This window comes from Camelus bactrianus, chromosome 7, assembly GCF_048773025.1.
Source record: "Camelus bactrianus isolate YW-2024 breed Bactrian camel chromosome 7, ASM4877302v1, whole genome shotgun sequence".
Classification (NCBI taxonomy): Eukaryota; Metazoa; Chordata; class Mammalia; order Artiodactyla; family Camelidae; genus Camelus; species Camelus bactrianus.
This window is the reverse complement of record NC_133545.1, coordinates 18,987,315-19,002,573: the sequence shown is the minus strand read 5'-3', so window position 1 is coordinate 19,002,573 and position 15,259 is coordinate 18,987,315. Positions and strand designations below refer to the sequence as shown.

General features: G+C 54.3%; 1 protein-coding gene across 1 annotated transcript in view; it reads right to left on the bottom strand.

Annotated features, from left to right (window-relative positions):
• The window catches only part of PODXL (podocalyxin like), a 46,182-nt gene extending 31,183 nt beyond the window's left edge, over positions 1–14,999 (bottom strand). The window contains exons 1-2 of the mRNA XM_074367876.1: positions 14,982–14,999; positions 14,198–14,870 (exon numbers count right to left, since the gene is read on the bottom strand). Coding sequence (XP_074223977.1) covers positions 14,198–14,870; positions 14,982–14,999 — 691 coding nt within the window. The remainder of the gene's footprint in view (positions 1–14,197; positions 14,871–14,981) is intronic.
• Positions 15,000–15,259: the final 260 nt, after the last annotated feature.

Genomic DNA, 15,259 nt, shown 5'->3' with positions numbered 1-15,259 from the left:
GGAGGGGCTGCCCGGGGCCAGACTCCTGCCTCTGAGCCACCTGTCACGGCTCTTCCTAATGAGAGGGGTGTGCACACTGACAGGAGGTTGGGGATAGGTGTCAGGCTTCGTGTGGGGGCGGCCAACCTGTCCAGGGAAGGGGCTCTTCCTGTACTGGAAAGACAGACTAACTTCCTTAAAACAACACCCTTCCCGGGGCCTCCTAATCCCTTCGCCTGCTGCCGACCATGTGAATCCAGATCTGTCTGAGCGGGCAACGGGCCCAGCAGCAGCCAACCCACTGGCCTGCGGGCGGGTGGGGGCAATGCCCGGGTGGCCGCGCTCACATCACCTGCCAGGAAGGGCTACCACATGAAGGTCAGGATGACAGGACAGCACCCCGGGGGGAGGCAGAGAGCCATCAGCTCATCTTTAAGATCAGTTTCAAGGACCATGTGTGTGATGTCCGTGCAGCCTCCACAGGAAGATCGAGCTCTTGGGGCAGGAGCCTGGGGCCTCCTGGGGCCTTGGTCTCCTTGTCGGTCAAGGGAGAGAGAGAACTACCTACCTTGGAAAAAAATGAACTTTTTTTTTTTTAATATATAAGCATTGGGGGAAATGTTAAAACACTCCAAATCTACAGAGGGGTAGGGTAGGTCTGGCTGGATGGGAAAGTGAGCTGACAACACCCTGCTGTGCACTGGAGACACAACCTTTCGGGCCGAGAGCTCTGGAAAGGAGGGCAGGCGCCTGTCAGGTCTGAGGCCCAGGGCACAGGTGCACACGTGTGTCCTCTCCTCAACTGGAGAAATTTCCTACCAGCCACCATCAGACACAGTGTATCCTCATCACTCGTAAGCGTGTAAGTAGCACTGACGAGGCCTGTTGTGTGGGACAGAGTGAGCTGCCAGCCTTACCGGGGATCCCATTTAGGTCTCCCGCACCCTCTGGGGAGGGGCCCTCATCATGTTCCTTGTGGAAGAGATGCAGGCTGGGGGGCAGGAGCAGGACTTTGGGGGTGGGGGTCCTCTCCTCCCGCAACAACCACAAACCATCGCACAGGGTTGGCACCTGCCAGCACAGCCTCTCAGCGGGCCCTCTCTCCCCCAGGCGCACCCCTGCTCAGTAAGTCCTGAGGTGCACACGCTTCCACAGCCAAAGCGGGAGCACATTTGGCATCCAACTCTTCCCTTAGCAGTCAGTTCAAAAACAACCTCAGTAAATATTTTTCCGACGGAGCACGTTGTCATTCCCACGCCACCTTCCCCCTCCCAAAGCCGTGAAAATAACCAGATGTGTACGGGTTTCTCAGCCGCTCCTGGAAACCTCCGCCAGGGACCAGTCTCCACTCCTGGCCAAAAACAAACAAGGGCCAGGAGCCAGAGGGAAGTCCCGCACAGACGGTGGGATGGCCGAGTGAGAAAGCTGTGAAATGGGGCCTGTGATTTTCCCAGGGAATGACCGGTTTCCGCCTGCTGGAAGCTGAAGGTTAAGGCTGCAGGCGTAGCTTTCCAGATTTCCATACCCTTTTTTTTTTTCCCCTGTCCTGGAGAGAAGTCTCCCCTTCCAGGAATAACACCTGCAACCTTCTTGCTGCAGCATAATCCACGTTAGCACACAGTCTCTAGATGAAATGTGTGCGCTCGGGGGCGGGGGAGGAGTGAGGCTGTCAGTCTGCTCCCATCTGAAGCCCCACTGACTCTACAAAGTGGGTGAAGTAAAGCCCCAAACTCCTTCACCCGAGACTCTGTGCGCGGCCCCGAGAGGTAGTGGGGGAAAGCAGACCACTCCCTGAAGGGCACAGAATCTGTATTTCTCAGGGTCTGTGTGAAGGCAGAGGAGCTCTGCTTGCCAGTGGGGAAGGGGTGGTCTGTTGGGGGTGTTGCTTAAAAAGAACAAACAAACCTCCTAAATGAATATGGCCAGACAACTGAGGGCTGGCTCCCATGTCCCCCGCCCAAGGCCTGCAGGGCAAGTTAAAAGCCAGTGTTCCTTTTAAACAAAGCCAAGACGTGCTCCTGTGTTTGAGACCTTAGAGCTGGTGGAGGAAGCTCAGTTTCCTACGGGCTCCGCCTAGGGAAGTGAATCAGGAATCCCGGGCTGGAGCCAGGTGTCCAAATGGCCAAAGAGTCATCCTCCAGAAGTAGTCCAAGAGGCTCCATGTGACAAGAAGGGGGGATGTAAGGTGTGAAAACACACACACACACACACACACACACACACACACACACACACACACACACACACACAGTGATTTCACAGCTGTTTTCAGAAGAAACTGGGAGCAAAATGAAATGTTCCCCTCTGAGGTTCTGCAGGTTAGGAAAGGGGGTTAGGTTTGCTTGGATCACACAAGATTGATGCTGAAGTCAGACCTGGGGCTCCAAAAGGGGTGGAGAAGGGGAGGCATCACCTTAAGTCCATGGCCTCACTTACCCCTGGCCCTACCTTTCCACATTCTCTTCACTGCTAGTCTCACTACCCACCCGCTCCAAGGTGGGTGCAGAAGCCAAGATGCCAATATGTCTGGGGCCCCAGGCACTAAGGCATCTCTCAAGTGGAAGGGGCTCCTTGAAGCCTCAAGACTAGACTCTGGGTAAATCACCATAATTCTCCTGACTTGGATTTCCCATCTGGAAAATCGGTGCAATGCTCTGGAGTGTGGCACACCCAGGAACATGGGATTTCAGAGATGCTGGTCCCTTATACACTGGTCTCTGCTTTTATAGTGGTAGCATCACACCTAAAGATGCCACCGGCAGAGGAGCTGAAACTCACCCCTCAGGCTGGGGAAGCAGGGGCCAGAGAGAGGCAGAGAGCTACTGAACAGCCAAGCCAGGGCCCGCTGTGGGTCAGGACACAGCCCTCCACGACTACTCCGGGTATGTTCCCTGCTGTAGAAGCCATGCAGACATCATTTTTCTCTGCATCCCTGGGTCATAATGTCAGAGCCAGAGGCACCCTAGACATCACAGATCCCACTCCAACAAAGGAGAGATGGGCAGACAGATGGTCAGAGTGCTGGGCAGCAGGTTACACCTCCCTTGGTATCAAGAACTCTGTGGTCCAACTCCCAGTGTGGGCTATCCTGAGGGCAAATATGCCCATATGCTCCTGGCTCCAGCTCCTGCTCCCCATCCTGGCCATTGGGTGGGGAGGGGAGGCATCTGAGGTGGTAAGGTGAAGAGGAGAGAGGGGCTAGGCCAGCAAGAATCTGAAAGCCTCCGGGACACCATGGGACACAGGCATACATTTTCTACGGAAGTGTCACTGGCTGGCTGTCACCAGCAACCAACTGTGATGAGAACAGCCTCCCCCATCTCCAGCCACCCCCAGTGGCTCAAATTGTGCTATCAAGTCTAGGCTCCCCCCAGTCTCCCCTGGCTGGACCTGCACACTTGAATCCAGTCCCATTATGCCAGCAGTTCGGGGTCCAAGATCATCAGGCAAGTCAGGCCTTTCAGACCACGGAGAAATACTAAGTAGCCGCCCCTCACTCACAGATGAGAAAACAGGCCCCCAGGGAGGATGCCTGGCCCAGGCAGATAGAGCATCTGCCATTTTTTCTTTTCTTCCCTGCTCTTCATTCAGCACCCAACTCAGACCCTCCTGGGTATCTGCCTCATGCTCGCTGCCACCCACCCACACACATACACACAGATACCCACAGCTTAATTATCAGGAGACCCCGGGGGCAGTTACAGCTGGTGTATTGACCCAATTGCTCGAAGTGCCCATGGAATTCAGAGATGTGACTGTGTGTGGTCAGGACCAGACTTCCAGATGCCCCCCAGGCTCAGGAGCAAAGCCAAAATGTTTCCCCGCCTACGTGCAACCTCCCAGGATGCCAAGGGGGAACAAGAGCCCGTGGACCAGTTCCCACCTGCCTCTCCCCAGACCCAGCTGTCCACGGCACAAGCTCTCTAGTGTCCTGGCCCACTATAACCACAGAGAAGTTGACACCTGAGTGACCTCAGGGCAGGAAGCAACTTTATGTGGCTCCCTGGGGGTCTTCAGGAGAAGGGGAGAGCTGGGGAGTGGGCTGACAGCAGGGATGCAGCCACACTCCACTCAGCAGCATCCCCTAGAGCTGGGGTAAAGGAGTACATATGCCTGAGCAAGGGGACCCTGCCCATCACTGACTCACCTGGGAAGGGGTGCTTTAGGCAGCTTGGGAAGCACAGGCAAGCTGGTGACCCAACAAACAAGATGCAGCCCCTCTCCAGTGGGCTTGGCTCCCCTGAATCCCGGAAAAACAACAGCCTGAGGGTGGATGAGATCCACATATCTCAGCGCGCCCTGCTTAACCAGCACTGAGGAGAAAGCCCTGAGCACCGCTGCATCTGGTGAGCCTCCACGGGTGCTGGCTCTCAGAATACCCTCTGGAGTCCCCTCCTCTGAGGCCTGGGCAGGATGACAGGGCGACAGACTCAGACGGGATTAAAAACAGAGATGCAATGCCATCAGGATCAGGGGCTCAAAGCAGCAGGGGCAGAGGCACAAGAGGAAAGAAGCCAGAAGTAACCGGCAAACCACGTCTGCCCCCATTGGAGCAGAGAGACCAAACGTCAAAAACATGCAAAGCCAAGGTTCTCTTCATCATGCCTCCAACTTCTAAGAAACGCCACCATCATTAAGCACTAAGGAGGGGTCACTAGCCTCGAATGCCACTCACTCATGCACAGACTCAGGGACAAGCAGCCCTCCTAGTGGCCACAACCTTCCTGGCAGTTTCCTACAAAGCCCCCAAGGAAGGAGGGCCTGCTAGTCACATCAAGGTCCTGCTTAGCAACGCCCCCCAGACGCCGCCAGGTGTGTTTCTATGTTTGATGCTTTTTCCACCTGGTCCGGGTCTTTACATAGGACCGTCTGGGTTTTAGCTCTGACAGTTGCATATCCCAGGATCTCTCTGTCCCGGGCAAACTGGGACAGTTGGTCACTACCTTCACATCGGTATCTCCCCAGTGGACGTTCTGCGGAAAAGAGGAAGGAGAAAAGGGTGCCACGATTAAAGTATGCTTGGGGAACGCAGGGTCAGACAAAGGTAACAAGGGCCATCTTAGATCATTTGAGATCCTAATACGTATTGACTTTCTAGGAAGGGGAACAGCATTTCCCAAACATTCTCTTTTACTCACAAAACAACTTTTTACTCACTTGTCAAACATTTATTGAACATAACTATTAATATCTTGAGGACTGCTAGTGTTCTCTTTGGAGTTTGGGACACAGTTCGTTTTACTGAATTGTAAAAAAAAAAAAAAAAGCCAATATAGTGCTAGCCTGGATTTACCATTTCGGTAAACCAAGGCACAGGGCAATGCTCTGCTGGGGTTTATTGTGCAGAAGCCTGAATGCGGCTCTGTGAGGAGTTCCCAGCTTCCTCCCAAATCTCACTTTGTGAGGAAGTATTTGGTTTCCTGGTTTACCTTAGATGCTGGATTGTTACCCCATGGGCCTCCCCTCCTCCCTTCCCTTCTCGGAGAAGGAAAATGTAGAGCTGGCTGTAGAAAGACTAACATCATGCTTCATTGCCTGGCTTGGACGGTGTCACTGGGAATTTGGTACAAGAGTCAGGTGAGGTTGGACAAGGAGAGAGGAAGCTATAGAGGGAGAGACTCAGAGCCACATGCTGGACAGGAGTAGTATAGCAGGGGCGGCCAGAGGAGCTTTATCCAAGTGAAAAAAGAACGCAGACCATTCACAATAGCCAAGACATGGAAGCAATCCAAATGTCCACCAACAGACGAATGCATAAAGAAGATGTGGTCTATATATCGCATTACACACACACACACACACACACACACACACACACACACACACACACACACACACACACACACAGGAATACTACTCAGCCATTAAAAAGAATGAAATATTGCTATTTGCAGCAACATGGATGAACGTAGAGGTTATCATACTGAAAGAAGTGTCAAGAAGAGAAAGACAAATATCATATGAAATTACTTACATGTGGAATCTTAAAAAATAATACAAATCAACTTATTTACAAAACAGAAATAGGCTCACAGACAAAAAACAAACTTCTGGTTGCCAAAGGAGAACAGGGTGGAGGGATAAATTAAGGGTTTGGGCTTAGCAGATACAAACTACTATAGATAAAACAGATAAACAAGGTCCTTCTGTACAGCACAGGGAACTATACTCAGTATCTTGTAATAACCTGTAATGGAAAAGAATCTGAAGCTGCATACCTGAAACTAACACAGTATTATAAATCAACTATATTTAAATAAATTAAAAACAAAAAGGAAAGAACAAGAGCTGTGGGGCGGGAGACTCCATTTCACAGTGTGATGGGCAGACCCTCGGGGGCAGCCAGGACCAGGGTCTGGAGGGCTTTGGGAAAGCCTGTTTTGACTTGAAGCCCAGAAGTAAAGGGCAGTGCCCCCTCGGGCTGGGATGAAAAGCACCTGGGTGGGAACTAGGAAGGTGGGGGCTGGCCATTGGAGCCCCTTCTTAGTCAAGCCCACCCTGGACACCCTCATCTGGGACTATGGTCTAGAACTAACCCCCAGAACTGGGGCCTTCATCCTGAGTGACCTGGCTTGGGGCAGTCACTAATGGGAAAGGGCCACAGTGGAGAAGGCTCGGCCCAGCAAGGCCACAGCGAACGCGCCAGCTTGGGAGGGGCAGTAGCAGGGTCTGTCTCATCACACCCCACACTGGGCTAGAGTGGAAGCCAATTAAAGAAATAAAATTAAACTGTGTCAGGCACACCACTTACATGATCGCATTTAACCCTCACTGTTGAAGGAGGCGTGATACCCATTTTGTAGCTGGGGAAACAAAGGCCCAGGAACGAGTCTGAAATCACAAGGCTTGTAACCGACAGAGCTCAGACCAAAACCCAAGCTTCTAAAGTCGAAGCCTGGGACTTGGGGCATCACGCCGGGAGATTAACTTTACGCCTATCCTCTTTGACAGCAGAACTCTTCTCTCAAAAGCATTCTTATGGGAGACTGACCATACAGAACAGATAAAAGCAGAGCTGCATGAAGTGAGTGGGATGTGAATTGGACTCTCCAGATTGGCCTACTCTTAGTTTTCCCCTCCAGGTGTGCACCCCAAGTTCTCAGTGGCCCCTAAGACAGCTCACAGAACATCTCCATTGGGTTTAAAAGCCACTGGCCTCCAACTGCTGCTCTCACAAGTGTCCATCCGACCAAACTCCTAAGAACAGTATCTCCTACTATCTCCCTCTGCCCCGTACTTGCCCTGCTGAGGTGGGAAGGGGAGGGTGCGGTACAGAAATTCTTCTTCCCCAACCAGGGATAGAGCTCCATACCTGCCCTGGCTGAGGCCCTGATCATGGGAGGTCCCCAGAGCACCTGGCTCACTGGTGCAGCTCAAAACTGAGGGATCGGAGACGGAGGGAGTCGGGTTTCCCTGAGCATTACAAGGAACTGCTCCATCAGCACCAAAAGGCTGGAGCCACAGAAAACAAGGGCCAAGCTGGAATAGCTGAGCCAGAAGGTGGCAGAGCCTCAGGCCATGGAGCACAAGTGTTTCTTTCACTCGTGCAGATGCTAAGTTGATCTGACTGGCAAGGTAAGGACTGAGGGCACCTGCAGAGAAAACCAGGGAAGGTCTACAGTAGCATTTGCCAGTGACCAATTCCAATATCCATTCTTTACCTCTTCATAACCGAACCACTTTGGTTAGGCATATGAGTTCCTGAAATAAAACTCACTCTTCCCTTAGGAAAGTGCTCTTTCCTGCTTCCCTTGCAGCTACATGTGGCCACAGGACTAAGTTCTAGAAAATAGAATGTAACTGGAAGTAGTGTGTGTGGGTTTCTGGCAGGGAATCTCAAAAGAGGAGCTGCAGGCTTCTTGTTCTTTCTTCCCCGACAGCTGGAGCCTGAGTAGCCACCTTGGACCATAAGGCAACATGCAAACAGTGGCAGAACCACCAAACCAGCCCTCTGAACTTCTATTATACGACAGAGATATAACTTGCCTTGTTTAGCCCACTAGCCTTCACCTGAAGGGGAGGGTTGTGGACAGAATCAGACATGAGGCTACCGCACCTCCCACACCTCTCTTCCTTCAGAGAGTCCCTGCTCCCCGTCTGCCTTTGTGTCCATTCCTCCATGGGCGGGGCCAGCCCCTCCCGCCACTTGCCTCTCTTCTGGAATCAGGTTACCATCCTTGCAGTTGGAGACAGAGAACTGGCAGCCAAGCCGAGCTAGTTAGCTCTGCCACCTACCCACTACTCCCTTGCTCATTCAGCAGATACTTGCTGACCGTCTACCACATCCAGGTGCTGCAGCTACAGACAGCACTGACCAACAGAAGTCCCTGCCCACGTAGAACTTACAGTCTACTCAGGGGAGAGACCGACAAAGAAATGAGTGCCCGTCTGGGGAAAATAACTGGGGGTGAGAAGACCAGGGTGTAGGGGTCCAGAAAGCCTCTCTGAAAAGGCAGCATTCCAGCAAAGAGCTGAGAGAAACACACAAGTGAGGCATGTGGACTTTTAGGAGAAGAGCTGCTTGTGTGATCTACTTGGATCCCTGGTGCCTGGGCCTCAGTTTCCCCCAAATGGAATGATCTGTGAGACAGAAGCTGTTTAATGCAACCTCATGCTATCCTAGCTGGAGACTAGCTCCAGGCAGCACGTTCAGAGCAGGTTAGCACAGGAGTCAGACTGGATGGGGACAGAGGGACCCCTCTGGATAGAGCTCCGTGAACTTTTTCTATGAAGGGGGTGTGGCTTCGGCCTCACACCTATTACACTTAGTTGAAGGATTACAAAGTGTCCCTTGTAGGCTGACCTGGGTCTGGGAGCTGGAAGGTTAGAGGTCAGGCAACTGGAGGCTCCCGGGTAGGCCCGTGCATCTCCCAGGGCCTGGCTCTGGGAGGGCCCCCCGCACCCCAACCTGGAGCTGCGTGGCGAGCCTTGCTCAGCCATTCCTCAGCATTCTCTGCCCCTGGGCTGAGGCCCACAGCCTTCCGGCCATGACAATTGGCGGACGGGGTGCCACCCTGCACCCTGGCCCTAGGGAAGTTGGAGGTGGCTGACCCGTGGGGGATAAGGCTACAAAGGAAGAGAGGGTGGTGTTGGTGTGTGTCGGGGAAAGGGGTGGGGACAGCGGGAAGATAGGTGGCTGAGCTAAGCCGGGGGTCTGTACTGGCCACTGCTAGGGTGGTCCAGGGTGGGGCTTGGAGCCAACACAGGGATTGGGTAGAGACATGTGGGGAGGGGCCTCTCCTGAATCTGCAAATGATGCTCTATTCGTGCACCGGTCCTCAAACAATCATTTCTCACCATCTCTTTGCTCCAGTTTCTGATTGCAGGCTGTGGACACCACAGAAGCTCACAGGCAACGGGAGACATACATACAGTCACGACACATGGAGCTTAACTCTTGCATAATAAAGTGACTCCAAGCCTCAGTTGACCCTGATGGTGGAGGGGTGTGGAGAGAACCTGAGCACAGTACAAAGTTGTCACCATCATGCAGCCATTTCTCAACAGGGTTTTAGTGAGTTTCTCCAGGGCCCAAGGGAGAGTGAGCCCTGAGGCAGAGTCCAGTTACTAGTACCTATTACTGCATACACTTGCACTCCTGTCCCTGGGAAGCCGTCATGCGGAGAACCCAGGAACTTGAGTGAGTGAACACTCCCCCTGGTCTGCATCCCCTCATCTGAAAAATGAGGGGGTGTAGAAGATGATTTCCAGAAGGCTCCCAGCTCTAGAATTCTGTGTTCTATAATTTTCCAGGTTATTTAGAAGTATTTGCCAACTGAATTCTATTTTGAACATCCAACGGGCTGCCTACTTGAAAGAATCTTATGGTCAACATTGTGGCAGATATAAAGAGGCTCCTCGTAATATATCTTTCGTGTAGATTTTCTTGAAGGCTTTGCTTAAAGAGATTACCTATAGTCCATGAGGCCCGAAGAGTCGCAATCCCAGATCTGCCACCTCATCTGATCTCCTAACAGCCCCACAAAGTGGACAGGACACACGACAAGCAGAGAGACCGCCACAGCCTCACTGGTGTCCCTGGGAACAGGTCGAGATAGGAAAAACCCCACCACACACACCCAGTGGAGCATCACACCTTGGTGGGGCACAAATAGGAAGTGAGCTGAGGAAAGAGCTCTCGGCCTCTGATGAAGGCCCCAGGCGGGCTTGGGCCAGTGCACAGGGGGAGGGCAGAGGAAGGTCACCTTCCTTCAGTAATCTGGGAGGATGTGCATTCGGCCTGCACTCAGCAGACCTGCAGAGGGCCCCCGAGGAGTGAAGAAGCCAGCCCTTCCCAGGGAAGGGGCAATCTAAATCCTAACACCCCTCCCAAGAAATGCAGCTCAAAGTGCAGTGAGCAGTCCAGAGGGTTCCTCCCATTCCCCTTAGGAGCGGAGGGCCTGGAGCTGAGCTGTCCTCACAGGAGCCACCGGTCTGGTCCGGATTCCCAAGCCTGGAAGCCCCGACGCTCTACGGTGGCTCCCACCAAACTCTGGCTGCTGCAGAAAGAGCCCAATAGCTGACATCACCGCCAAGGTGTAAGGCGGCCTCAGGCTCACCACTTCCAGAGAGCCTGAAGCCAGGGGCTAGGACCAGTTCCCCTCAGGTCCACGGTCCAGATAACATTTCCTGAGCGACTGCTCAGTGCCCAGTGCTGCACCGGGCCCTGGACAGAGATGACTATGCTGCTGGCCCAGCCCTGAAGGGGTCACCCCGTGGTGGGGGAGTCACCCACAAAGACCCTGAAACATAACTGTGTTCCATCTAGGAAACCAGGGAAGGCTTCTCAGCAGAGCTGGTATCTGAGGATGGAGAGGGTTAACTCTCCAGGAATTCGAACAAGGTGGAGTCCCCTCTGCTCTCAACTTTTGAAGGGCAAAGGTATCAAAACCTCTCAGCAGGAGCCCCTCCTCTCCCTTTAAACTTGGATTCCTGAGGAAAATGCAGATGCAGGGTGGGAGGTGCCTCTCCCCCATCTCGGTACCCTGCCTCCTCTAGGTCCAGGGCGAGGCCCAGAGGACCCTCCTGAGCAAGCCAGGCTCCACTCCTCTGCCTCTCCCTCGGGGGCCACACCCTGCAGCCCTGACCCTCACCCCTTCCCAACGTCTTCCTCAATCCCTCCTCTTCTCAGTCTGCTTAAACCAGTCTCCTCCCAGTAGCCCCCACCCATGTCTTGTTCACTTCTGCCTCAAAGCCATGCCCAAGTAGAGCCAGGCTAGGAACACCCACCAACCCCCAACCCCATCCCAGGGAATGCTCTTTAAGTTCACCTCCTCCTCAAAGCCTCCCGGCAGCTCCCTGACCCCACTTCAAGAACCCCCACCATGCCCCCAGCTTCTGGGCTGTGTCTTCACTACATCCTGCAGTGCATTCAGCCTCAGCCACCCTAGGAACGGTCTCCCACTCCATGCTGACCCTTCTACTTTAAAATCCATGTATAACCACCCCTCACTGCCTCCTACAGGAAGCTCTGCCCGGCTCACCCCTTCCCAAACCGTACTGCTTTTTCACATACACCTCCCTTTCCCACACCATGTGGCACTTAAGCTTTAGTTTTTATGACTACTTAGCAACTGACCCACAAACAGGGCAGAATCGTGATGCTGGGGGGCGCCTTAAACCTATCAAGCACTCAATATGCATGCTTTATTTATCAAAATTGCTAAGATTTTTTAAAGCTCTGACCACAACAGCAAACTCATTAACATGTTATCTCTTATCTTCAGAGCAACTTGCAACATGGAGATTTGTTACCATTTCATGGAGGCTCAAAGAGGCTCACGAGCTGGTCTACAGGCACGCAGGTCTGTCTGATCCAAAGTTTGAGGGTTTTCTACCACCTTGGGAAAGGGCTGCCTTTCCCCTGCCCAGGATTCACCCATCAAATGACTTGATCAGACCAAGAGACTACTAAGTCAGCCTGTCCTTTTGGCAGAAGCCCAGAAATGTTTTAACGGTTAAATTACGGGCCCTTCTGCTCTTTCATTCTATCTTACAGGTAAGGAAACTGAGGCTCAGAGGTGCAACTCGCCATGTGGTTCAACCAAGTGATATCAAACCAAAAAGTGCCAAAAAGGGATCTAATGGGTCATCAGCCCTGGGTTCAATGCTGTTGACGCCACAGGCTGTGTGATCCACCTATATGGGAATGTAAGCTCCCAGGGCCCTGTCGGGGATAACTCCTTCCTTCCACTATAAACCTTGCTTAGAATTGAATCACAGGATTCCAGCAGTTTGGGGTCTGCCATCCCAGGTGACTACCTCCCAGTCGGCTGTACCTTCAGAAAGGCAGAGATGGAGCAGTCCTGAGTCCCGACAGGAGGGTGTAAAATCCACCACAGCCACTAAACACCAAGCTTGCACCTCTCAGCCTTTTCTGGCCTCGACATATGAACATAATAATAATAGTAGTAGTGTTAGTTTCCTAGTAGTTTTCCTTTGCCAGTTTAACTTTTCAAAGCACTTCCCTTTCTCACCACATATTGTAATAGCGTTTTAGGGATTAGTCACCCGGACTAAGAAAGGCCAGGTGATTTGCTGGGTTAAATTTGTTTCCTTCTTCACTACATTTATGTACCACACATCAAGCTCCTGCCATGTGCCCTGCCCCGTGCTAGGCCTGAGGAAAGCTTCCTGGAAGAGACAGGGTTTCTGGGCAGTGCCCAGACGCCAGGGAAGACAGTCCCAGCCTTGAAGCCGGCAGTGAGCTGGGCTTGGGGCTTTTCTTCCAGAGCCTCTCTTAGGGCAGGACACCCGGAGGGTGTCATCCCACAGCCCCCACCCTCTCCTCCCAGCTCAGCCTCTGTAAGCTCAGCAGCACTGGGACTAGCCCAACCTTCCTGAAACAGCCCACCTCCCTTCTGGGTGCTGCTAAGAGGCTCCTTGCAGAAAGGGTGCATGGGGGGCCCACACTGAAGTCTGACTGCCCTCCAGGGAGCAGGGCTGAGGACAGCAGCCACATTCCAGCATCTTCTCAGCCCTGCAGGTTGTGAACAACTGCGGTGACTGCCATCCTCAGAGCTGTTCTGATCTTTCCTCATACTGCAATCCCTCCTCCAGGGGTGCACACCCTTCACCCACTGGCTGTGCCAGTCCCTCTCAGGCCGGGCTGTGGAGTCAGGGCCGCCCACCGGAGGATGACCAAGCCTACTTGTTCTCTGAGCGCCAGCCCCTTCCCACCACCAGAGCTCCCTGTGGTGTAGAGAAGACACTGTACTGCCATTCCATCCCATCCTCCCCCTAAGAGTTTAGTCCCAAACGCCAGCACTGGCCAGCAGCAGGGTCCCTTCCTTGTCTGGGCTGTCACCACAGCCCTCCTGTCCTAGAGTGGGAACATCACTCTTTCTCCCCGAAGACACCTGCTCAGGCGGGCAAGAAAGAAATGCATCTCAGCTCTTCTTAGAGGCTTTGGGACACCACCCGTTGCCCCGGATTTTGACCTTTAGAAAAAATACAGAAACTGTTCCTAAGGCACAGCCCAAGCCTGCTTCATGAGAGAGAAGGTTCTGTTTCTACCAAGGGGTTGGAGGGAAATTTCACCTTCCTGGCCATGCACTGAAAAGGGTGCTGTTCCTTTGGTGGCAATGGAGGCAGGGGCCCACTCAAGTGAGTCTGGGACTGTGGAAGGTCCACTTACTTCCAACCCCCCTCCACCTAGCCCAACAAGGGCTCAGATGGGCTAAGTCCGCACATGCTGCTAGGGAAAAAAAACTCTCCGAATGCGAAACACGCAGCCCTCGTGGGCCGTTAGAGGAGGTTGGTCACCTGCTTCAGGGACTTCCTCATGAGCTTCCAGCCTGCCGCCTTGCCTAGAATTAACGACTACACAATACCGTCCCATACCCACTCCAACACGGAGAAAAAGGGTGATCATACTCTGGGGGTCCCGCGGAAGCGTGGAGACCCACAGTGCCCACCCTTTCCCGGCAAACCCATTCAGCGCCGGCGCTCCTCTGTTTGCCCCAGCACAATCCACCACCGCTCCACCCAGATGGACACCGGGACAATCTCCGCTCGGGGCCCGACACCTGCGGCGTTCTCGGGGTGGGAAAGGGCTTGGATGGTGCAAGATCAGAGATCCACGTATGGCCCCAGCTAGTGGTGCGCGGAGGGACTGCTCCGGGTCCTGCCACGAGGCGCGGCAGGTTTCCCAGCAGCCCGCCCCGCCGGGGCACACCAGCATGATGGGGGTCCCGGCGGAGCTCGGGCCACCACTCACCATTTTGCCAGAGCGACGGGAGCAGCAGCAGCAACGCCGAGAGCACCGGCGCGGAGCGCATGGTGTCCTGGCCTCCGGCCCAGAGCAGGTGGCTGCGGACTTGGCTGAGGGGCCGGGCGGCCGGGCGGCGGGAGCGTGGGCGCCTCTCGGGGAGGCCTGGCCGTAGATTCGGCGGCCGGGCGGTGACCCGGGACTCCCGAGTCGCGCTCCGGCTGCCCCTCCTCGAGGCCGCTGCAGCAGAAACCGGCTGAGGCGCAGAGCCAGGCGGCAGAGGAGCGGCGGGTGGCTGTGTCACCGGCGGTATCTGCGCGGCTGCGGCCAGGCCGGCGACTGCGGCGACTCCGGTCCCGTCCGCGCCGGCACCCGCCCCGTCCCCTCCTCCAGGAGCGCGCGGGCGGGGCGGGGCGGCGCTGGGCAGTGAACAATGAGCAGAGGAGGAAACTCCGCCCTGGCGCGCGGCGGGCGGGGGAGCACGGCGGGCTCCGGGCTCCGGGCGGGCGGCCCCGGAGCGGACGGGGGTGTGAGCGTGTGAGCTGGGAGGGGAGGCGGCGGGGGCTCCGGGCGCGGGGTAGCCCTCTGCCCACCGGGCGCGCAGGTGTCGCCATAGGTGCCTCTGAGGGTGTCCGGCGGGACCCCCTACACTGCCGAGGTCCTTGTCCAAACAGATCTGAAGCTAGGGCCAATGGCTGTGTGTTCACTAAGGAGCATTCCTGGCCTCCTGGCTGCAGCGCGTTCTGCTGCAAAGCCCGAGAAGCACGTCGCCCACTTGCCAGGTGCAACTCACCTGCGGGCGGGTGCACATCCTGTAAGACTTCTGAGCAAGTCTGTGATGTAAGGTGTGCGCGGGGCAATCTGGACTAATTAGTTGCTTTACTTCTCAAGCCGACCTCACCTGGGAATAGAGGTGATGGCAAAAATAAATAACCCCCCCAAAAGACAAATTTTTGAGGGATTAATATGTGTCAGTTTGCGTTCTAAATGCTTTGCATATATTAATTCATTTACTCTTTGCAACAGCCATGTTTTTGGCCTCATTTTGCAGACGGGGAATTGAATGAAAAA